The sequence below is a fragment of the Lynx canadensis genome, chromosome B1 (assembly GCF_007474595.2).
Source record: "Lynx canadensis isolate LIC74 chromosome B1, mLynCan4.pri.v2, whole genome shotgun sequence".
Taxonomy (NCBI): domain Eukaryota; kingdom Metazoa; phylum Chordata; class Mammalia; order Carnivora; family Felidae; genus Lynx; species Lynx canadensis.
The window spans coordinates 148,842,409-148,865,626 of NC_044306.2; the positions used below are offsets into that span (position 1 = coordinate 148,842,409).

The window sequence follows — 23,218 nt, forward strand, 5'->3', positions numbered from 1 at the left end:
TGTTTTAGGACTGTAGTTCAGGATCTGGGAGCTGCTTTAGACAAAGGACTTATACACAGAAGACATGGTAAGTAGAGGCAACTTAGGTGTGCCACCTTGCCTCTTTGCTCCTCAATTTTCGCATCTGTAAAGTAGGAACAGATGATTAAACTTTCCTAAGAATTAAAATGTTAAGGAAATAATGAATGTGACGTGACACAGACATAAGGTAGTCTTGTCTTATATTCCCAGGGCCTAAATCAAAACCTGGCATGTAAGGTCCTCCTGATTGTAAAGTACTTGGTTTTAGGCTGGAATGGGGCCGATTCTGAAAGGCTCTTTTAAGTCCTTGTTAATTTTATAGCCTTTCTAGTTCCTTTCTGTGGCCCATGCTGATCTGTGGGGTAGTTTAAGGTTAGTCCTACATCAGACCATGCTCTCTTTGGGAGTAAACTTAAAGGCTTTGGAATCATTCTGGCCTTGGAGGCCAAGTGCCCGTATAATCAGTCTACTGTTGGGACTCTGATTTATCTTCTCCAGCAGCTACTTTGCTCAGGTGACACACAGCCTTATTCTTGAGGCATCAAAGCCTAGACAGGGACAGCTGCCAAAAATGTACACTGCATTGTTCTCTCCAACCCCCACTGTGGTGTCTTTCTTGTTGTTAACCTTTGCTGTTGTTGTTGTTGTTGTTGTAACAGAGTGAATTTTGGAGCAGTTTTAGGTTCACAGAAAAACTGAGCAGAAAGTACTGACATTTCCCAGAAAGTATTTCCAATATACTTTACCGGTCCCCCATGCTCCCCCAATATCTACATTCTGTAACAGGGAAGGGGGGGAGGGGGTAGACAATGTTACAGTCAGCAAACCTACACTAACACGTCATAACTTCTCAAAGTCTGCAGTTTACATTAGGGTTCACTCTTGGTGTTGTACATTCTATGGGTTTGGACAAATGTAAGACATATATCTAGCATTACAATACCATAGGAGTATTTTCACTGTCCTAAAAAATTTTTACTGTGCTTATCCATGCATATCCCCTAACCCCTGGCAATCACTGTCTCCATGGTTTTGGCTTTTCCAGAATGTTATACAGTTGGACCACCTTTGTTTTTATTTTATTTTATTTTATTTTATTTTATTTTATTTTATTATTTTATTTTTTCAATATATGAAATTTACTGTCAAATTGGTTTCCATACAACACCCAGTGCTCATCCCAAAAGGTGCCCTCCTCAATACCCATCACCCACCCTCCCCTCCCTCCCACCCCCCATCAACCCTCAGTTTGTTCTCAGTTTTTAAGAGTCTCTTATGCTTTGGCTCTCTTCCACTCTAACCTCTTTTTTTTTTTTTTTTCCTTCCCCTCCCCCATGGGTTTCTGTTAAGTTTCTCAGGATCCACATAAGAGTGAAAACATATGGTATCTGTCTTTCTCTGTATGGCTTATTTCACTTAGCATCACACTCTCCAGTTCCATCCACGTTGTGGATGGAACCACCTTTGTTTTTTAATGCAGTGGCACTGTGTAATATTTTGTTATATTTCTACTTGCTAAAATAATTGTTAAAAGTTCACTTCCTTGATACTATCCTAATACTTTTCATAGTGAGCAAATCAGATGAAGAGTTAAGAAAAAGACAAAGAGTTAGGCTGTTTGAGACCCTTAAGAGAAAGGACACGAGGGAAATGAGAGGATTTATGTGAAACATAGTTGCCCTCCACTAGCTCACAAGTGGAAACAAGTCCTACTCAAGTACACTAAAGACCCTGAGAAATGCTATGACTTGTACTTCGTTCCTTTGTGATGCCGATCCAGTAAAGATGAAACATAATCTTTGAAGTGATCATGTGAGTTTGAGGACTAACCAGGGGAAGAGTCGGAGGACAGCTTGATTATTACCCTGCTTTCTTCTAAAATGGACTAAATGGGTTTGGTTTTAATACGTGCTCTCTGCTTGACTTGTTCATGCCCCCTTTGAAATAACTTGCTGGAGTATTACTATTACAAGTCAGTGTCTGGTCAGTGCCATTGCCCATATGTATTGAAAGGTCCCTCTTTCCACCCAAAATACATTTACATCTTAGTATTTTATTAACAAACACCTGTGGCTTTCGTCCAGGGGCTTTTTAAGTTTAGCATTTTCCTCTTGAATTTTGTGCTTCCCATCCTGCCAAAAGAAAACAGCCCAGTATATTAATTATTCAGAATGCTAAGCAGTGATGATGCTGCAGACATTTTCTTCTGTATTGACTTAGCTTAGGCATAACACTAAGCAGCTTTATTATTATATGGAAGGAATTTACCTTCCAGAATATTTCCTCATTCTTTACTCTAATTACTTTCTTAACAAATTATTCTGATAGGGTTTGCAACAAATGGTTTTCAGAGTAGGTATTCTCCTTAACTCTTGCAATTCAAATAAAATTCAGAATATATCCTATTTACTTGCAAAGTGAGCTCAAGGTATCAGTTACTGCTTAGGGTATCTTAGTTACTTCTGTCTATCTCTATATATCTTCACCTCCCACTCCCCACTGAGCTCTGGATAACTGGTAAAACCAAGCATGGCCATATATAGCAGACTATAGCCCTGTGGACACTCAGTCAAGCAGCTGCCACAACACCGTAACAACTTGCATAGCCTAGACACTTGAGTTTTGTATTTTGAAGGACCAATGTAAAGTTCCAAACATCCACTCTACCAAAGTGTGTAAGCCCTGCCTAGGCAGTTTTCAGTGACAAATTCTTTCTGTGGACACTGCTGTCTGCCTTGAGCTGCTGTCCATCAGCCTCCAAAAATAGAATGCACATTCTTAGACCACTCAAGTGTCAAGGAAAGGAGGTTAATGCAACATTTACACTCCTGGAACCCCTACCGCAGGACAATTCCAGATTGAGAAACTTAAGGCCTCACTGGAAAAGCAGGGTAAAAAAGGCCAAGAATTTAAGTAAATCTCTATAAGCCCTTCTAAGTAGATTTTATGTTTGCTAAACTAAAATAATGAAGTTGGCATGCTACAAAAGGAGTGATATTTTGTACACTTTAAATTGCAGTGAATACTACTACATAATAAATTTCTATTTACCATTATTTTCTGCTCTCCAGCAAATTAGCATCTCTTTCTCTAGCAATTTTAAATTAAGAAGCTTATAAATTTGTCCTGCTTTGTTATATATGATGTAAACAAAGAAGATAATTTTTTCCCTGTGTTTGTCTTTGACAGAAAATGTATTTCATACGTTTCTGATTTTATTATTTAACGACATTGGCTCCCGTTTCATGGATCCCAGAGATGGACTTTTCCATTTTAGCTTCCTAACCACTACAGGAGCTGGGAGTCTCACTCCTAAGACTGTCCTGTAGATATGTCTACTCTTGCTCTTTAATCACTCTATGTTCCCTCTTCTAATTTCCCAAGAAAAGTAAAACTGGAATCCTCATGATTCTGAAAACGGTATACAGAAGCAAATCCATATTTAAGACAATTCTGTTAAATGGAAAACCAGGGTGGGGAAAGATTACTATAACATATTATTGAAGATGTTAGCCAGTAGAATCCCAAGGAACACCAGTTTTTGTTAAGATACCAAAACAATCTTAAAGCGAAAGGGATTAAGAGGGTCACTGGAAATCACGGTTATTAATCTTCTTTTCCAAATGAAATCAAGTCAGAGAGAGTGTCCAGAGACAGACTGAGAATCAAGGCCTTGTGTTTACCCCAGGTCTTGTCTGCCATCTACATACTGAAGGCCACAGCAATTAAGCTCATGTTCCAGGAAAGAAAACTGTCCAGCCCATCGAAGTAGCCTCTAAAAATTAAGTAAATGAATAAGGGAATAACAAATATTACCGTTTTGGGTTCTGGCTTCTGAAAGCCCTTTCCTGGGATGTTCCTGTTGTTTTGTAACCTTCTTTCTCTTTCCTGTTTTAGCTCTAACTCAAGCTGGTGCCTGGGACAGATGGGAGAGGAAAAGGATGAAAATTTGGGTTTCTGCACTCATAATTTCTAAAGAACGCCCAACCCTTTTCCTAAAGCTCAGCAATTACATTTTAATACTTGATTAATAAAAGGATACCAGATATATATGGGCAATCAGGTTTTATGGTGTTAAAATATAATACAGTAAAACCAGTAACACTAAAATACAGACATTTTTTAAATCTTTCTTGGGTAACTAAGAATGTACTTTAAGATCTCCTAGTACCCAAGGGTCACCACTCTCTGAATATCAGTATTAATATTAACTCTTTTTTTTTAAGAGTCTTACAATATTTCTTTAACATTTATTTATTTTTGAGAGACAGAGAGAAACAGAGCACAAGTGGCAGAGGGGCAGAGAGAGAGAGAGGGAGACACAGAATCCGAAGCAGGCTCCAGGCTCTGACCTGTCAGCACAGAGCCCAATGCGGGGCTCGAACCCATGAACCGTGAGATCATGACCTGAGCTGAAGTCGGCCACTTAACCGACTGAGCCACCCAGGCGCTCCTAATATTAACTGTTAATAAAGAGTTGTGGTCAACTGAATGGCAATTAGTAGGATTTGCTATAATGAAAGACAGTATTTACCAATTTTCAACAAGAAACAATATGAAAGCACTAACACTGTAGTCCCATTTCGTTTTTTTTTTTTTTTTTTTAATTTTTAATGTTTATTTATTTTTGAGACAGAGAGAGACAGAGCATGAATGGGGGAGGGGCAGAGAGAGAGGGAGACACAGAATCGGAAGCAGGCTCCAGGCTCTGAGCCATCAGCCCAGAGCCTGACGCGGGGCTCGAACTCATGGACCGTGAGATCGTGACCTGAGCTGAAGTCGGACGCTCAACCGACTGAGCCACCCAGGCGCCCCCCATTTCGTTTTAATTAGCTGGTCTCTCTTTACAGTTATGTGTTCAATGCCCAGTTACATCATCAGCCACTAATGTCCTTAGTAGCCATGTGCTTTTATATCTAACAACAAAGTTCTCTTTGTTTGAAGTCAGTGGCTTCTGCAGAGAATTGAGTCTCATTTGACAGATAATATGGAAGAGTTGTTAAGGACTTGGGAGTCAAGAGAGAGACAGGCTTTGAGAATGCTGCCACTGACTAGCTGCACTGTGTCAATCTGGACAAACTGAACCCATCTAAGCTTTAATTTCATCTGAAAATGGGGGGTAATATAGTCAACTACTAATAGGGTTGATGGGAAGATGTTAGGACAGAAAGCCTGTGAAGTACTTTGTGAAGTTTCTGCACACAGTAAAAATTTAGGAAATACCATTATTAGTGTTAGGTTGGCTATTAATTCTCTTACTCCTTTCTATTTATTTGGGACCTTGAATTCTAATTTCCTAATTCTTTGGTTGCAAAGCATGTTGACAAAATTTGGAAATGTTGATACAGGTGAAGCTTTCTGAGTCTAATTCCACAGAAAGGACATTACAAAGACAGAACAGAGGGGGCTGGATCCTGGGACCTCCTAATCTTGCGGCTAGCCTTAGAATTACCCACGACCACCCTGTCAGCTCCTGCTGCCCTCTCTTCACCGCTGCCTGGTGAGCTCCTCCACTTCCAGCTGCAGACTGTTTATCTTGTCTCCGAAGTCCTGCTTGAACAGCCGGTTGTCCAACTCAGCAGACTGGCGGTCTCGCTCAGCCTGGCGCAATCTGGATGTGAGCCACATGAACTTGTGATAAAAAACAAAAGCCATGGTGGGGAGGAAGACCAAGTTTACAACACAAAATAAAGCAACCCAAGGAAGAAGGCATGGAGAGACGTGGCGGGGTGGGGTGGGGGGGACAAAAAGCTTTGCAGGACACAGGGGAAGAAATTATATGGAGGAAAAAAGATGGAGAAGAAACAAATTCCAACGAAAAGTAAGATGAAGGTGAACCAGGCAGAGGAAAAGTTGATTTTCCAATTTTTTTTATTCTAGTACTACAGTTTACAGCCATTAGATGATAAACAATAAAACATCACTTTTTAGAAAATCCATATCCAAAGCCAACCTCAAGTACACAGTAATTAAAGTCAAATCCACCTTTTGTTTGTGTTTATTTCCTAATAGGTTTGGTACTTCATATTTCTGCTTTACACACATAACTGGAACTTGCAAATGGGCAACTACCTTATTATATGTGGAATTAGAACATGTTCCTGGTCCTTTCCCTAAACCACAAATTATATTAAATCACGGACATTACACATTAACCCTTACCAAGGCTTTTCGGCTGTTTCTATAAGGAAAAGCCTTTGCCAGAGTTTGGCCATCTCTTTCCTTTTCCATTCCCACCAGGTTGTGTGTGACTAAGTGGACAAACAACTCAGCACCGGGCCTATGTAAGATTCCTGATCGTATTCTCTGGAGAATTCTAATGAATGTTTTCTTCTATATATCCCATAACTTTGCACCTATAAAGAAGCATGTTCTAAAAGGTGAAACCTCTGGGGCTCTATATAATAGAATTTGAAAGCATGCTATCTGTAGTCTTTAAAATGTTTTATTTTAGTGTTTGAGCACTCCTCCCAAATGCTCATAGAAAAGGCAATTCATCACCACAAAAGGTTGATGAAGATAAGAACAGGTGCAAAATTATAAGAACTAAAATAAGTTCAAGAGCACAGGATATTCCATGAGGTTAGTCATATGCTCTTTGACTTGACTTTGGTTCAAGTCTGTAAGGACCTATAGAAGCACAAGTGAAATCTATCTTACTCTCTTAATTCTGGTTTTTCCAAGAAGAAGGTAAAGAGTTTCAAAAGCTGGAAGCAAAGGGGGGTTATCTTTGTTCCCACCTAAGCAGCTGAAATGCTGCAAATCATACCAAAATGAGAAAAAAACATTTTTTTGTCAAGACTTTTTGAAGGAATGAAGGCTTATGTACAGCCTGTTCCCCCATATCAAAAGTCATTAAAAAAAAAATCCAAGTATTTATAGGATTATTTACAATGCAAAGCTAGAAAGGGGTAGATCTGGGGTCACTTAGAAAAAGAAGCCCTGCTAATTAATCACTCTTGTGGTTATCTACTGGGAATGTTTGTTTTTAGACTAAATAATAATAAAGAGTTTATTATGTATCTATTTCCTACCTTGAGATGGTTTTCTAATAAAATTAGATAGTTAGTTTCCTAGAGACTAGCAAATCCCCATCTGAACAGAAAGTAATAGAAGCTCTTAAGTCAATGTTTCCAGCAAGGAATGACAGGTGGGGAACCATCACTCATGTCTATACCTTGTTGTCTTTGCTTCAAAAGGAAAAGCAAGATAGATTTGAAAATTGTGTAGTGTTTTTTTTTGTGTGTTTTTTTTTGTTTTGTTTTTTTTTAATAGACGAGTTTTTCATTAAAATTGTTCTCTCTGAGCTACCTAAATAGGAAGTGGCACTGCAGGAAAATGGCAGAGGTAGAAGATGACAAATATTACGAGGGTTTTCCAAGCTTCCACATTATTACGTTATCATAAGTTACCTAATCACTACCTTTATCTCTATGTACTTTAAAGAAATGTAATGATGCGGGTTTCCCACCCCCTCCCCCCCCAAAGTCACTAAGGCAAAAAAGTTGCAAGCAATCTTGGTTACTGAGAATAGAACTGTAGTGAGATGCTAAGTACTTATCCGTGGCTTGGGGAGTAAACCTACACAACAGAAGTGGAAAGGGGCCAGGGCCTAGGAGACACAGAGCTATTTTAGGAGAGTGCTAGTCCATACGCTGTCACCTCCTGTTCACTACGTCGCAGTGGCCGAGCAGGCTTGCTGGTACACACAATGCACCTAGAATCTGATATGGTCAGGGACTGCTTGTAAAGGCATCAATAAAATCTGCACACTGGGTTTTAATTAATTCCCTAGGCTTTTCTTGTGTGTGTGTTTTTTAAATGGTGTGTTTATCGGTCAACTCAGAAGTAATTTCTCAAAGTTTATTTGGCAATTAATTGAGAACTTATACTAAGGTTTCTAACTCTGGGGAGAAAATAAAGAAAAAAACCCACAGCCTATATATCAAACTGGTTTTTTTTTCCTTTCTTTTTTTTTTAAAGTCCCAACAAATTCAAAGTCAATTTTTGGTGACATTTTATGTAGAATCAGAGCCTAAATGTAGTAACTTCCAGATTTCTTTCTTTACAATTAAGTCGTACGTCAGACTTGCGAGGTGACCACTTGCAAAGTGCCTAATGATGTTTGGGGATCAGTTTATTCGCTGCACTATTTAAGGTCTTTGCCTGTTTCACCAAATCCTTTTCACTAAATTAGTAAGATAAAAATAAAAATGGAGTGAAAGGGGAATGAGAAAATGAATAAACGGGAAAGACAAAAATAACAAGAGAAAAAGTCAGCTTAATATATGAAGAAGGAAGTCATTGTTTTAGTTCTGTCTACTTTAAGTGCCACGTCAAAAAACTATCAAAAAATAATTTGCACATTTCAAAAATACAACTTATGAACACCAAAATTAATCTGTTAAATCATAAACATGTAAGTGCTCATGAGCAAGCACTTAGAGAATGTCCTAGTTAGACCTGATACTCTTTTATTAAAAACCAGTCAAACCAGAAGTTTCAAACTTATTTGCTCATTTGCAATTAACTTGTGAGTTACCATTAATATGCAGTGCCATTTAGGACCACCCCCTGGTCAAGCATCATCTGAATAAAAGAAGTAACCCATTCATCCTTTCATTCACGCACCAGCTAAGTGAACATCTCGCATGTTTCATGGCACTGAGGCAGATCCAACGAGGGAACTTAAAAAATTCATTAACTAACCCTGAGAACTCACACTCTCATCAGAAGACACACACACACACACACACACACACACACACACACACACACGGCTGTAACGTGAGGCAGAAAGTGATAAGTAAGCATTATGGGCAGGTATGGATATAAGGCTCTGGGAATTCCAACAAGGGCAAATGGGTAGATGACTGTTATCAGAGAAGTATCAGAGGAAGCTTTGGAGAGGTGGCATTTGAATCTGAATGTAAAAAATGTATGTCAAGAACAAGGGAGTGGGAAGAGGAAGGGCATTTCTAGTTGGTGGGTCCACTAGGGAAGGAATGGATGGGGAAAGTGGAAGCATGTGCAGGGACCAGCAACTGTGTAGTTTTGCTCAAGTAAAAGAAGGGTGACCAGTGGGTGTTAAAGGTGGCATCACGGGCTGGCAACACAGAATGACAGTGGGTGCCACAACTCCTTCACAAGAGGATGTGTTTCGGGCAGACTGAATTGTAGGTACCAGTTGAAACAGCCAGTCAGAAGACGAAAACCCAAGACTGGTCTCCAGAGGGGACAGAGCTGGAGACAGACAAATTTAAGATAGCGGGCAGGGGTGACAGTGGGCACACAGAACCGCTCAGAAGAAAGGAGAGACAAGAGGGAGATGGTGGGGAGGAGAGAAAGGAGCTAAAGCATTAGAAGGGCCCTCAGTACCCCTGACATCACTAGCACCAACGCATTCCGAGACTTCAATGATGAAGAAGAAAATAACAACTGTAAACATATTTAAAAGTGCTTTCATCCTCACAGGTTATCCCTCCTCCAACATGACACTGAAATGGGATGATGGAAGAGGGTTACTGTTCTGCTGTTCAAAACAGTCACAAGAGGCTGATATGTTTCTTAAAAATGTTTTTAGTGACATCTTAGAGAAACACAAAATTTAACTGGCTTTCTACCAGCATGCCTGGTGTTAAGTTGGGAGAATCTCATACACTTTGTTTGCCAAAAGCAGAGCACACTTCTCTTACTTCCAGCACTAAAAGCCCCAAGTGTTTCACTAAAGAAACAGCACTTTTACCTTTGTTCGAGTTGTTTGATGGTAGCAGCCATCTGATTAGTCTTCTCTTCCAAGCGACTGTTTAATTCGCTTTTCTGTTTCACTCCTAAGTCTGAACTCTGTTACGGAAAAGAAGTATGAGTGATGTACATATAACATAAAGTCCTGAAATAAATCACACAGGCCTCTTGAACCTTACGAGTAAGTGGGAAATAGAGAAATAGAAATGCTCATATATTTGTATACCAGTTAATTTCCTGATGGGGAAGAAACAAAAAGCAATGTTTAAAATTAATATTGCTGTAAGCATCTTTGCCACAAAAATGAACATCAGAAGTTTCATCAATTTATCACATTTCAGTATAAAAGCTAATGGAATACAGAACTCAGTTGGCAGGTTAGGCTGGAGAGTAGAAATTATCTTATGGATGTAACAGACCCCCTTTCCCATTACAATCTGAAAAGTGACCATGGCTTTCCAGAACAGCAACACGGGACCCTGCAATGGTCTGATTCTTAAAGTGGTTTATTGGCAGCTAGCCTCAAAATGAGATGCGACTCTGGGAAGCCCAGGGATCTTGGAGAGCCAATGGGCCTATTCCTCTTATTCCCCCTACCTGCAGCTTAAAGGCAAGTTCATGCTTGAGAGCCCTGAGATCATCCAGCTGCTGTCGCAGAGACACCAGGGCGTCCTGCTTCTCACAGACATCCTTCTCCAGCATCTTCATAGCCAATTCCATCTCCTGTCGCATGCTGATCTGGATCTCCAGTTCTTTTTCAACATCCTGCCCCCAAAGGTAAATAAACTGCTTATTCTCTTTCATCAACTAAGTTCAAACTCTGCAATTCCAAAGGAAAAGGTGTGAACTCTCAGGTCTGAATATTTTGGCAAAATAGCTACAAGTTATCATTCAATGCAGAGACATTAACAACAATAACTAGGATCATCACAAAAATATTTACTCAATAATTTACAAATCTGAAAAACTTGGTAGGTCAAGATACTGCTATTTAATCTGTGTAAAATATGCACATACTTGAGACACTCCGTGATAGTAAGAGAAGGGATGTCATGTCCTATTATGGAAATGTATATAGAGTGCTACAGTAGCTACCATAAAATGAAATAGATGCAGTTCTCTTCAATGTGGATGTTACTGACATATTTAAGAGCTCAAGAAACCCAAAAGATACCTAGGTCCCCAGCATAAACATCTCAATAACGGGGAATGGTTGATATGGCTAACTGAATTTTTATATTCACTTAACATGAAACCCATTTTTGTTTCAACCATTATTAGTGCAACATTATTTGGATGATCAAAGATACAAAGACCTGAGGTTCTTCTGCATCCATGCTGTGCCTGGGGCATATCTAGGACCTACTTGCTTGGTTTCTTTTCTTTTTTAACAAACATGTATCTTATTGTGACATAAGGAATATGGAAAATTTTGTGTAAGACTTTGATTTTGATGTGCCATCTGAGGTACTTCTCTGTGCATGGGTAGCATGATTAAATGAGATTGCTTCTTAAAATGCTGACATATATTATTTCTAGAATCTTCCTCATAGAAAGTGTTTTGAGGTCTAATCCATAAACACATAGAAGGAAAATGATAGTCATTTCAAGGATACTAAGATTATATTGCTGTTTTCTCAGAACTCCTGAAATTCTATTCTTACACTGTTAGTTGGTGATAATTTTTAGTACAAAGCAGGTCACCTTTATTTGCAGGCTTTTCCCTATTTTCAGAAATACTATTGATGGGGAGAGATCCTTTTGTCTGTCATATTATCAAAATTGCAGCAGTTAATATATCAATACCATTGATATATTAATATTAATATACTATTAATATACTAATACTTATTAGTATAATAAGGGGTGTCTTAATATACTAATACTTATATAAAATCTATTACAAGAGTATTATTCATTATTATACATTTATGCACACACACACACACACACACACACACACACACACCCTCTAAGGAGACAAATCAGAATCTTCACAGGGGCTTGGATCATAAAGTTTAAAAAAGTAGGTCCCATATACCTTATGTTCTTGTAACAGAAACTATAAAACTACAAAAGCTGTCTCAGAAAATGGACTGAGAAAGCATTATAGGGAATATGGGTTCAAAAAGAGTGAGAAACGGGGCTCTGGGTGGCTCAGTTGGTTAAGTGTCTGACTTCAGCTCGGGTCATGATCTCACAGTTTGTGAGTTCGAGCTCCGCGTTGGACTCTGTGCTGATGGCTCAGAGCCTGGAGCCTGCTTCAGATTCTGTGTCTCCCTCTTTCTCTCTGCCCCTCCCCCACCCATGCTCTGTGTCTGTCTGTCTCTCTCTCTCTCAAAAATAAACATTAAAAAAAAAGTGAGAAACATACACCTGAAACTAATGTAACACTGTGTGTGACCTACACTCAAATAAAAAAATTAATTAAAAAAAAAGAAGTCATAGAAACAACTAATTCAAGTATCATTATAAGAGTCACAGAAGAGCTCTGTATGCACAATAATCTCATTAGCAAATATTATGATATGAAAAAATCCACGCTAAGACTTAGCTAAGAGGGTTTTCTAGATGTCATTTTAATTGAGTCAGATAATTAAAAATTTCCTACCATTTTTAAATATCTTATTTTTTCATTTAATTTTTTAAATGTTTATTTTTGAGAGAGAGAGAGAGAGAGAGAGAGAGGGAGAGAGAGAAAGAGAGAGACGTGAGTAGGGGAGGGGCAGAGAGAGAGGGAGACACAGAATCCGAAGTAGGCTCCAGGCTCTGATCTGTCAGCACAGAACCCAAGGCAGGGCTCAAATCCACAAACCCCAAGATCATGACCTGAGCCGGGGCTAGATGCTTAACTGACTGAGCCACCCAGGCGCCCCCAAAATTTCCTATGGTTTTCTAATATGCACTGTACTAATCAATTAGCAGCTAGCCCTTCCTATGGAAGAAGGTAATATCCTTGGTTAAGAGTGTTTTATACAACTAACGCCCAGTGAAGGTAAAAATCAACCATATGAAAACTTGCCTTTATGTAGAACCATATTCACAATAAACATACTCAAAATTAAAAAAAGAAAAAAGAAGAGTGAGAAACAGTTTTTTAGGATCTACAAAAATCTGTTAGGTCACTATTAATGTTCCTGACCCTGGTCTGTAAGATCAAACCTCTCTAAGTGGGCCTTTATGTTTAATGGGTTTCTGAACTACTAGAACGTAAGTGAAGTTTACCAGTCGCAACTGTGTCTCCTCCTTTAAATGCTTTCTGGCTTCACTCAGTGCTTGCCCATCTGAAGTTCTGTCCTGCTTAGGACCCTTGAAGAGATACATGAAATAGTAAATATATTTAAGGATAAAAAAAAAAAAAACACCCTGTACAGCGTTAGCTGACACTAGTACTGCTGTTTAGTAAGGAAAAATGATTATATGTGGTTAAACGGGTGTAACAATGAATGAAGACAACAAAGAGATTGAAGAAGCTTAGTAAATAAAAAATTCTGTTCTGAGAAATCACATTTGTTTTCACGAAGTCCACACACTAAAGCCAAACCCATTACTCACAGCAAACGACTTCATCCCCACTCAGAGCCTAGTTCCTTCCTTTTTAGAATAATTTTAATTACTATGGATATTTGGATTCTTAGGTCACAGAAGGTTAGAAATATGAAGTTAAAAGGGAGTGTGGAGACACTAATACTTTCAGGGAGAAGCAACAGATGTCAGTGACATCATAATAGCAGAGAAAAAGCACCCAGAGCAACCTGGAAACATTTAAGTATAGGTGCTAGAAGCTCTATCAGTTCCAACAGCCCCTACGGTAGCATCACTGTAATTTAGTACAGAATTGCCACTGTTGGTAATTATGATTTTCAGTCATCATAAAGGGCTAAATGTGTTAAATTATGTCCTCTATCTAAGACTGCTTAGAATTGTGTAGTACATAAAAGGTTTGCAAAAAAATCTGTATAGACATATATAAAAAGTTTGATACTTTAAGGGGTTAAGTTATCTGGTAAACTCATGTACACGGTAACTCCCAGTGGTACCAGATAAACACTTCTTACAAAATAGTACCACGGACTAAAAACAATGATATATTTAATAGAATAAATATAACCCTGAACTACAGTGCAAATCATTAGTACAAAACAACAAGAAATTGAATGAGACCTGTTCTTGGAATCTTTAAACAGATGTAGGTGGCACAGAAGCCAAGGAGCATCTGTAGGAGAAGGGGACTCACCCTGGCATAACCTCCATTATTCACTCGATTCTACATGGAGTCTTAGTAAAAACAGCATGCTATATGTCAAGTAGCTATACGTTTGCTACTTCCAAACAGTCCTCTAGAGTAGAGGCCTTCCCCACCACCCCGCTAACACATTAACACATCTCTAGGAATGTTTTATAAATCCAGTAAGGTTAACCTTCCGATTGGATTCCAATATGTAGGAGCTTTCCTCTTTAACTCGTTCCATTTCTTCTTGCAAGGTAATAATCCTGTTGTTTGCAACTGCAAGCTGTTGAAAAAATTTAAAAGATAATCTTTTATTTTTCTTTTTTAACAGAGGATAAGATAATTCATGATCTGCTAGGACATCATTTTCAGGCTTGGATATTCTTAGAAGGAAATAAAGTTATCTATGACTGCATAAAAATGTTCTCATGGTGTGGGAAGTTAGGAAAAGTATTTTTAAACTAGGTTAGGTAAAAATAAAAAATATCTACTGTTGCTTTTTGTGTAAACTCTTTTTCAGGACCAAAATGTTAACTTAAGATTGTTTACCTCAAGGGTATTCTCATGGGTAACTTATATTTTGTTATAATACCTATTTCTAAAATGTTTAATAAAGAGGTCACCTTGGGGCACCTGGGTGGCTCAGGTGGTTAACTGTTGGACTCTTGATTTTGGCTCAGGTCACGATCTCACGGTTCGTGAGATGGAGCCCTGCGCGGGCTCTGTGCTGACACCGTGGAGCATTCTTGGGATTCTCTCTCTCTGCCCCTCCCCTGCTCGCACACACGCAAGTATGCATGCATACTCTCTCTCTCAAATAAATAAATAAACATTATATAAAAAAAGAAGTCACCTCATGCCTTTGGATTCATCTTATAAATGATACACAAGAACTTTGATAGATGATTTTTAAGAGTAAAGAAATGAACTAAGTCCTTGCTCTAAAAGATACCATTAAGTATCAAAGAGACTTTTTTATTTCAGCACCTAAACAAGTAAGGTAATGTTATTAGCAGTACACTGCTAAGGGGAAACATTTATATCCCTATTCCAACAGGAGGGGATCTCCTCATGAGCAGTGAGCATAGGTTCTGCTTAGTTCTGGTTCTAGTGCATAAGTACAGAGGAACCTGGGCTCAGGCTGCTTTCTAGAGATGGGTCTGGAAGCCCATTTTTCCCTCTCCTCCATGGGCCTCACGGTACATAAAAAAGTTAACTCTGGACAAGTGGGTCTGCTTTCTAGATCCAAAGACACCCTCAAATGGGTTCTTGCAAGATTTTAACATCAGAGAAAGTTTTAGGAAACTATGTCTGTATCTCCAAGTGGGCCTTCTAATTCCGCTTTATCAATAATAAAGTGGATATTTTTATATCATCATCTGTTTATAACTTCTCACTTTATCACACTGATTCATTCAGGAAAAGAAAAGAGGGTTTTTTTTTTGTTTTGTTTTTTTGTTTTTGTTTTTTTACTGGCCCTCTTAAATCCAAAATATATGGAAAAGAGATCTGGGTGGAAAAGACATCCAGATATAGATATATGGAAAAGAAATGAGACATATGGAAGAAACAGATCTGACTTGCCTTTTCTGTTCTTTATAAAGCCTATACACAGTGCTTACCTATCTCTACAAATCCAAGGTTTCAATAAAATAAATGTTACTGGTAAAATAAGTACATGAATGAATAAATTAATATTGCTAATAAAATAAATCTAGGTCAGAAGGACAAGTCTTGTGACTGAGGGAATAAAATTAATAACTATATTTACTGGGTGCTTATGATGTGTCAGACACTGGTCTAGGCCTTTATGTATTACCATTTAATTCACACAAAAACCTTACTATTATTTTATCATCCCCATTTTACAGAGAAATAGATCAAGAAATAGAGGCTTAAGTTATTGGCCAGGATTAGAAAGTTAGCAAGTGCCAGAGTTGGGACATGAATCCATGTAGCCCAGCTCTAGAGACCATGCTTCACTGTTGGGCCTTATTGCCTCAACAGAGGAGCAGCAGAAACACAGCAGAAAATTTCTATGCAGAGTATTTCAGAAACTTTGTAGAGGGGCACCTGGGTGGCTCAGTCAGTTAAGCCTCCAGCTTGGGCTCAGGTCATGATCTCACAGTTCATGAGTTGGAGCCCCACATCACACTCTCTACTCTCTGCTGTCAACACACAGCCCGCTTCGGATCCTCTGTCCCCCTCTTTCTCTGCCCCTCTCCTGCTGGCGTGTGCGCATTCTCTCTCAAAAATAAATAAACGTTAAAAAAAAAAAGCTTTGTAGAGTAAAATTCTAAGGACCGTTTCCATTAAGTTTTAATTTAAGAATCTATATCCAAAAGTGAAGCCCACAAGGCTGAGAAATAAGGAAGGTGTTTGAAAGTTGTAACAATGAAAATGTTCTGAAGGAAAATGTTTAAACAGCATCTTCCCAACCAGTGCTTGAACTTGGGTTTTATTTAGACCAAATCTATCTCACAGTATATAACAGGGTAGTTATAATCAGAAATACATAAGAGAAAGTCTTTGTCACCAGAAAATTTTATGTAACATTTTTCATAGAAACATCTAATGCTATTGAAGAAAAAAAAATATGTGGCTTAGCCGCTGGCAAGTTAAAAAATGTCTTTATTAATCAGAAGCGAAAATGAGGTTAATATTTATTCTTATTTTGGGGACTTTCCTAAGGATTTTCACATATATATTCTCCTGTGATCTTCAAAGCAACAATGAGGCTGAAAGGGGAAGTATAAATACCCTCATCTGCCAGTGAGGGATGGGGCCTCCTGGAGGTCAAGTGACTTACTTGCTCAGAAGCACATGACTCGTAAGCAGCGTGACATACAAGAAGGGAATTCTGGTGTTCTGAGCAGAGCTCTTTATATTATCTGCACTACCACCCCAAGGAGAAAATGAGATCCTTGAGGGTGGGAGCTTGCCAATCTGGCACACATCAACCAATGCACACATAAATCTCTCTCTAGCTCTAGCACGTAAGCAGTACCAAATGTTTGTTGAGTGAACAAACGAACATCAAGCTATATGCTAAAGGTTAACTCTAGGCTAGCCCAGACAAAACATTCATGCAAAAGAAAGCAAGATATCTGATGGGCCCAGGTTCTACGCCTTCATAGTCCAACTGGATAACAGACACCCCTGAGATAAGTCAGCTGGCCATTCTCAGTCAGAACAAGGGATTATGTCCTATTACAGACATTATCTGAAAAAGCCAAGTCCTTTATTTTCAAAGTTCCATAGAAATGACTGGTTCCACTAATGCACATTATTAAATTCTATGTCAATCAAAGTGTTTCCAAAACACTTACCTCCTCTGTCAGTTTAGTGTTGGATTTTTCTAATGCATCCACTTTTGCCTGAAGGTTGTTTACAGTAGCACTATCAAGAAAGGAAAAAAAAAAAAACCCATAATGGTTTCTCTTGAAAAACAGAACAATATCTTGTACTTTCCATTTAAACACCCATCGCATTTATCATTCATTGTCTAAAGTCCACAATTTGTGATAGAATTGCAGGTTCTAAGACAGTTTACAAGTGGCTGTGTGTCTTAACTGTTACATCCTGGCCACTGAAGCTTGTACTTAAGAAGTACTTGTTGGATGAAATTAAGGAGCTGATGCACGGCACAGTATATAATAATAAACTACATGAATTAAGTGCTTGCCATATACTGAGCACTTTTCTAAATTATTTTATTTGCATTATTTCATTTACTCCTTTCAACAACCCTATGCATTAGGTATCCCCAAAGACAGATAACGAAGCTGATGCATGAAAGAGTAAATAATTGTCATGCTTCTATTTCACTATCAAATGTAAGCATACTTCTGCTTGACTAATATCTCCATTAATTCACTGTAGTCATTATTAGTTCTCGGTCTCCAGAGAAAATATACTTAAACTGCTCTTGAATTTTCTAGCTGGAACCAAGACTACTCAAAATTTATACTGATACTGGTATAATCATATAATAGGTCTTACTTTATTAAAATTGTTATCTTTTTAAAAGAATTGTAAGCAAGATAATAGTTAATAGATGGAGAGATCAATTTTTCTGAATTATTCAACAGTCTTTAGCATAACAAGAACATCAATGTACTTGAGAACACCAACAGAATTTGGATCGCTCTCCTCATGAAAGAGGAGATGGTTTCATGTTCCGGAAGTTCTGAAAAATACTTAGTATTTGGGAAAATAATGGTAGTGATGGCAAAGAGAGGGTAAACTAATACTATCAATTCAATGTATAAATGACAAATCCAAGGGACCAACAAGATTAATCGAAAGGTCCCAAGGCAATGAGTGGATTACCCAAGATCACTCTTGAAATATGTGGCTGGATCTACTGAACCAAGAAGGCTGCTAGTTTCAGCTGGGTATGTCACATGGTTAAGAATTTTTAACTGAACATAGTCAATCACTAGAGTTATAATTACATACTAATCTTAAATTGCCTTTCACTAAAGGTCACCCAAACAGTTAAATGCCATTTATTTAGTGCCTAGCTCAGTGCCTGGTAAGCAGGAATTCAATTGATTTTTATCGAGTATTGCCTGAATTTATCTCATGGCTCATCAGTTTACTCTTTCCTTCCTTTGCAACAAAATCCCCAGTAAAGTAAAAGTATTGATTCATTCTTTACTTTAGATGTCTGTTGAGTTCCTCTACATAGTTCTTCTGATCCAGAATTGCAGTAATTTGGCCATCTCTGGGATGGGAGGAAAAAACAGAAATAAAATAAATAACATTAGAAACACCAAGATCCTCCCTCCATTAATATTTTCATATAACAGAGAAAAGAAAATTGTAGCACAGAAACCAGAAGACAGACCTGATGTATAATGCCCTCAAACAAGAAAGACTCAGAGATTTAAAAATGAAACAAAAAAATTCTCCATATTAATAAAGCCTTTGCTATAGCTTAAGTCCCTTAATAACTCAGGTTATAGGTATAACACTATAACTTATCAGAGGCATTTAAAAATAAAAATTTTCATCTCACAACTGGTAGCCTTTTTAGCTTTGCTGGTATTACTTATAACAACGACTCTCCTGTGAGATCAAGACCTGAGTGGGGATCAAGAGTCGGGTGCTTAACCACCTGAGTCACCCAGGCGCCCCTCTGAGGTCTAATTTCTAAGGGCCATGTGGATATTCTGAAGTAATTTTACATTTACAAGAGCTGTAAAAGCAGTGCTGAGTTTGCGTTTATTCTTCACCTCATTACCCCGAATGTTAACATTGTACATAACCCCATATCGTATGTTTAATATTTCAAATTTTAAGAAAAGGAGAATGCAATTTTCTGATCAAGAAGGCCACGTTTTCAAACACTACTTCAAGAGAAGGATCAAGGGATTCCTTTTATAAACCTTTTTATTTTATTTTGTTAGCCCCTGAACCACACAGTAGAAAACCACTTAACCAAAACCCTTTTAGGGCTTAGCATGCACAATAGTCAGATACTTTTGGCAAGATTCTATTAAAGCTATATCATCGGAAATTCTTCCAGCAAGTGTGTTAAAGCACTACTATTGTAAACATTAAATGCTATTGAAGAACATTAAAGAGAAAAGAAATTTAATTTTCTTTGTACATACCCTTCACTACCTTTACTGCTGTTCCCATCCTTGAGATACATTGAAAAATCTATAACTCCAACCTACAAAGAGAATTTTCAGAATTTAACATAAAATTAGATACTTTTTCCGAGGCATAATACAATATCTCTTTCTGGGCACTCAGAACAGCAATGAAGTCATGACAGTTATTAGGAATTTTGATGAAAATGTAATGTTTTACTTTTATAGGACCAGAAGACCAGATCATGCAAGTCAACAGAAGATTTTGACAAGAAAGTCAAGAGAATGCTTAATATAAATTTAAGGTTCAAAGTTTCTTTCTCTTTTGTGTCTTTCAAGTATTTTCCTACTGAATCCCTATTCACTTACAGGAATAATAGTTTAAAAATGATAATTACAAAGAGAATGCACAGTTCCTTAAAGAAGTTTTGGAAAATACGGATAAATAAAAGGATGTAATACAAAACACCCATAGTCCCAACCACCCAGATAGGACCACTGTAACAATTTGATATCTATTCTTCCAAACTTTCATTGATGCATTATGTCTAAATTTTTCAGGACTGCTATTTCATGATTCAGTTTACTTATTTTTTTAATACAGGTCAAAATATCGTATTTCCTTTTCCATTTTCTTAGTGTAAAATGTAACAGAAATTTGCTGTAGTATTTCATAGAGAAGGGGTGAGAACGAGTCAGAATGAAAGCAACGGCTTTATTTAGTAAGCAATTAATATGTGCCAGGCCCTGTACTAGGTGAATTACATTACTAATTCTTTTATTCCACACAATAACTATAAGACATAGATACAGATACTCTTTTTTAAATCCCTGTATTTCAGCTAAGAAATGTGAAGCATCAAGAAACTACAAAATTTATTCAGCTAGAAAATAAAGAAGCAGAATCTGAACCTAAACAGTTTGGCTTCAGTCTGTATTCTTTTTTTATTTTTATTTTAAAAAATTTTTAATGTATGTTTATTTTTGAGAGAGACAGAGACACAGTGCGAGCAGGAGAGGAGCAAGATGAGAGGGAGACACAGAATCCGAAGCAGGCTCCAGGCTCTGAGCTGTCAGCACAGAGCCCATGAGGGGCTTGCACTCACAAACCGTGAGATTGTGACCTGAGCCAAAACCAAGAGTTGGACGCTCAACTGACTAAGTCACCCAGGTGCGCCAGTCTGTACAAACTATTTTAAACAGGGGTCACAGTTAAGAGAAAATTTGAAAAACACTCATAATACATAAATGAGTCAAATTAGAAGAAAAAACAAAGTAATTGCTTATATTCACATCAAAATTTTTACAAATACTATTCATGACTCACAGAATTTCTCTTAATTTGGTTGGTGTAATCTGATCAACCCAAATTCTGAGCTAACAAAACTCAGAGTGACGCACTTCATAACTGAGCACATTGTGCATACCTGAGAGTCCAAGTCTTCTCCTTTCATACAGAAATTGGCATCAATGACGTTGAGACCCACCAAGAGACCAGCAATTATGGCTCCTTCTTCTTCCATCATGAGGGCGTTGGGTTCATAGAATTCGCTGTAAGAGAAATCCACAGAATGCTGTTGTAACAAAACCTCAAGAATCCAATGATGTAATCATGAGACAAGCAGAAAATGCTGGCCTCATAGTTGAATATGGGTACTATGATAATAGAGAAAAGGTTAAAAAAAAGGGGGGGGATGGTCTGAATACTTTATTTTAGATAATAGGTGCATGAATAGACTCTAGATAATACAGTCTAGCTGAAAGAGAAGTGACCAGAATGGTAGTTTCACTGAAGTGATTATTTATACTTTCCCCACATATTTGTATTTGAGATGCAAGGGATGATTTTTCAATCTTTAATGCATCTTTAAAAAATTGTTTTTTAAAAATTTGCCTTGGAGATCTGCTTTTTTGTAGGTGGGTGTGTATCACATTGTTGTTCTAATTTGCATTTACATGATGGCTAGTGAACTTATGTGTGTGTATATATATATGTGTGTGTGTGTGTGTGTGTGTACACACACACACACATATATAAATATATATTTTAAAGTTTATTTTAAGAGAGAGAGAGAGAGAGAGAGAGAGAGAGAGAGAGAGAATCCCAAGCAGGCTCTGTGCTGCAAGCATGTGGGGCTCAATCCTATGAATCATGAGACTGTGACATGAGCTGAAATCAAGAGTTGGATGCTCAACCCACTGAGCCACCCAGGTGCCCTTACATTTATATTTTTTTAAAGTAATCTCTATGTCCAATGTGGGGCTGAACTCACGATCCTAAGGTCAAGAGTCACATGCTCTACCCACTGAGCCAGCCAGGCACCCCTCTTTTTAATGTTTACTAGCCATTTTGATTTTCTCTTGTGAAATGCCTGTTCAAATTCTTTACCCATTTTTACATTTGCTCATCTATCCTTTTTTGAAAAAAAAAAGAAGTTTTTTTAATGTTTATTTTTGAGAGAGAGACAGAGCACGAATAGGGGAGGGGCAGAGAGAGAGGGAGACACAGAATCTGAAGCAGGCTCCAAGCTCTCAGCTGTCAGCACGGAGCCCGATGCAGGGCTCACACTCACAAACTGCGAGATCATGACCTGAGCTGAAGTTGGAGGCTTAACCAAATGAGCCACCCAGGCACCCTTGCTTTTTTCTTACTGGATTGAAGGAGCTCTTCACATACCCTGATTCATATCATTTATTCAATATATGTGTTACAAATATCTCCTTTCACACTCTATGGATTGCCTTTTTTGTTTGTTTGTTTTATTTATTTATTTTTCAATATATGAAATTTATTGTCAAATTGGTTTCTATACAACACCCAGTGCTCATCCCAAAAGGTGCCCTCCTCAATACCCATCACCCACCCTCCCCTCCCTCCCACCCCCCATCAACCCTCAGTTTGTTCTCAGTTTTTAACAGTCTCTTATGCTTTGGTTCTCTCCCACTCTAACCTCTTTTTTTTTTTTTTTTTCCTTCCCCTCCCCCATGGGTTTCTGTTAAGTTTCTCAGGATCCACATAAGAGTGAAAACATATGGTATCTGTCTTTCTCTGTATGGCTTATTTCACTTAGCATCACACTCTCCAGTTCCATCCACGTTGCTACAAAGGGCCATATTTCGTTCTTTCTCATTGCCATGTAGTACTCCATTGTGTATATAAACCACAATTTCTTTATCCATTCATCAGTTGATGGACATTTAGGCTCTTTCCATAATTTGGCTATTGTTGAGAGTGCTGCTATAAACATTGGGGTACAAGTGCCCCTATGCATCAGTACTCCTGTATCCCTTGGGTAAATTCCTAGCAGTGCTATTGCTGGGTCATAGGGTAGGTTTATTTTTAATTTTCTGAGGAACCTCCACACTGCTTTCCAGAGTGGCTGCACCAATTTGCATTCCCACCAACAGTGCAAGAGGGTTCCCGTTTCTCCACATCCTCTCCAGCATCTATAGTCTCCTGATTTGTTCATTTTGGCCACTCTGACTGGCGTGAGGTGATATCTGAGTGTGGTTTTGATTTGTATTTCCCTGATGAGGAGCGATGTTGAGCATCTTTTCATGTGCCTGTTGGCCGTTATGGATTGCCTTTTAATCTTGTGTCTTTTGATGAATGAAGTTC

General features: G+C 38.1%; 1 protein-coding gene across 8 annotated transcripts in view; it reads right to left on the minus strand.

The window, feature by feature from the left end:
• RUFY3 (RUN and FYVE domain containing 3) overlaps nucleotides 1–23,218 on the minus strand; it is an 81,788-nt gene that overhangs the window by 4,682 nt on the left and 53,888 nt on the right. For 3 of the 8 annotated variants that reach the window (XM_030313726.1, XM_030313729.1, XM_030313730.1), the window contains 11 exons: nucleotides 21,027–21,150; nucleotides 19,618–19,679; nucleotides 18,660–18,725; nucleotides 17,326–17,395; nucleotides 14,187–14,279; nucleotides 12,991–13,074; nucleotides 10,363–10,530; nucleotides 9,767–9,864; nucleotides 5,513–5,632; nucleotides 3,838–3,937; nucleotides 2,089–2,153 (listed from right to left, as the gene is read on the minus strand). In XM_030313726.1, coding sequence (XP_030169586.1) covers nucleotides 2,089–2,153; nucleotides 3,838–3,937; nucleotides 5,513–5,632; nucleotides 9,767–9,864; nucleotides 10,363–10,530; nucleotides 12,991–13,074; nucleotides 14,187–14,279; nucleotides 17,326–17,395; nucleotides 18,660–18,725; nucleotides 19,618–19,679; nucleotides 21,027–21,150 — 1,050 coding nt within the window. Of the gene's footprint in view, nucleotides 1–2,088; nucleotides 2,154–3,837; nucleotides 3,938–5,473; nucleotides 5,633–5,878; nucleotides 8,210–9,766; nucleotides 9,865–10,362; nucleotides 10,531–12,990; nucleotides 13,075–14,186; nucleotides 14,280–17,325; nucleotides 17,396–18,659; nucleotides 18,726–19,617; nucleotides 19,680–21,026; nucleotides 21,151–23,218 lie in introns of those variants that run through there. The other 5 variants (XM_030313732.1, XM_030313733.1, XM_030313734.1 and 2 more) reach the window with 3 other exon arrangements.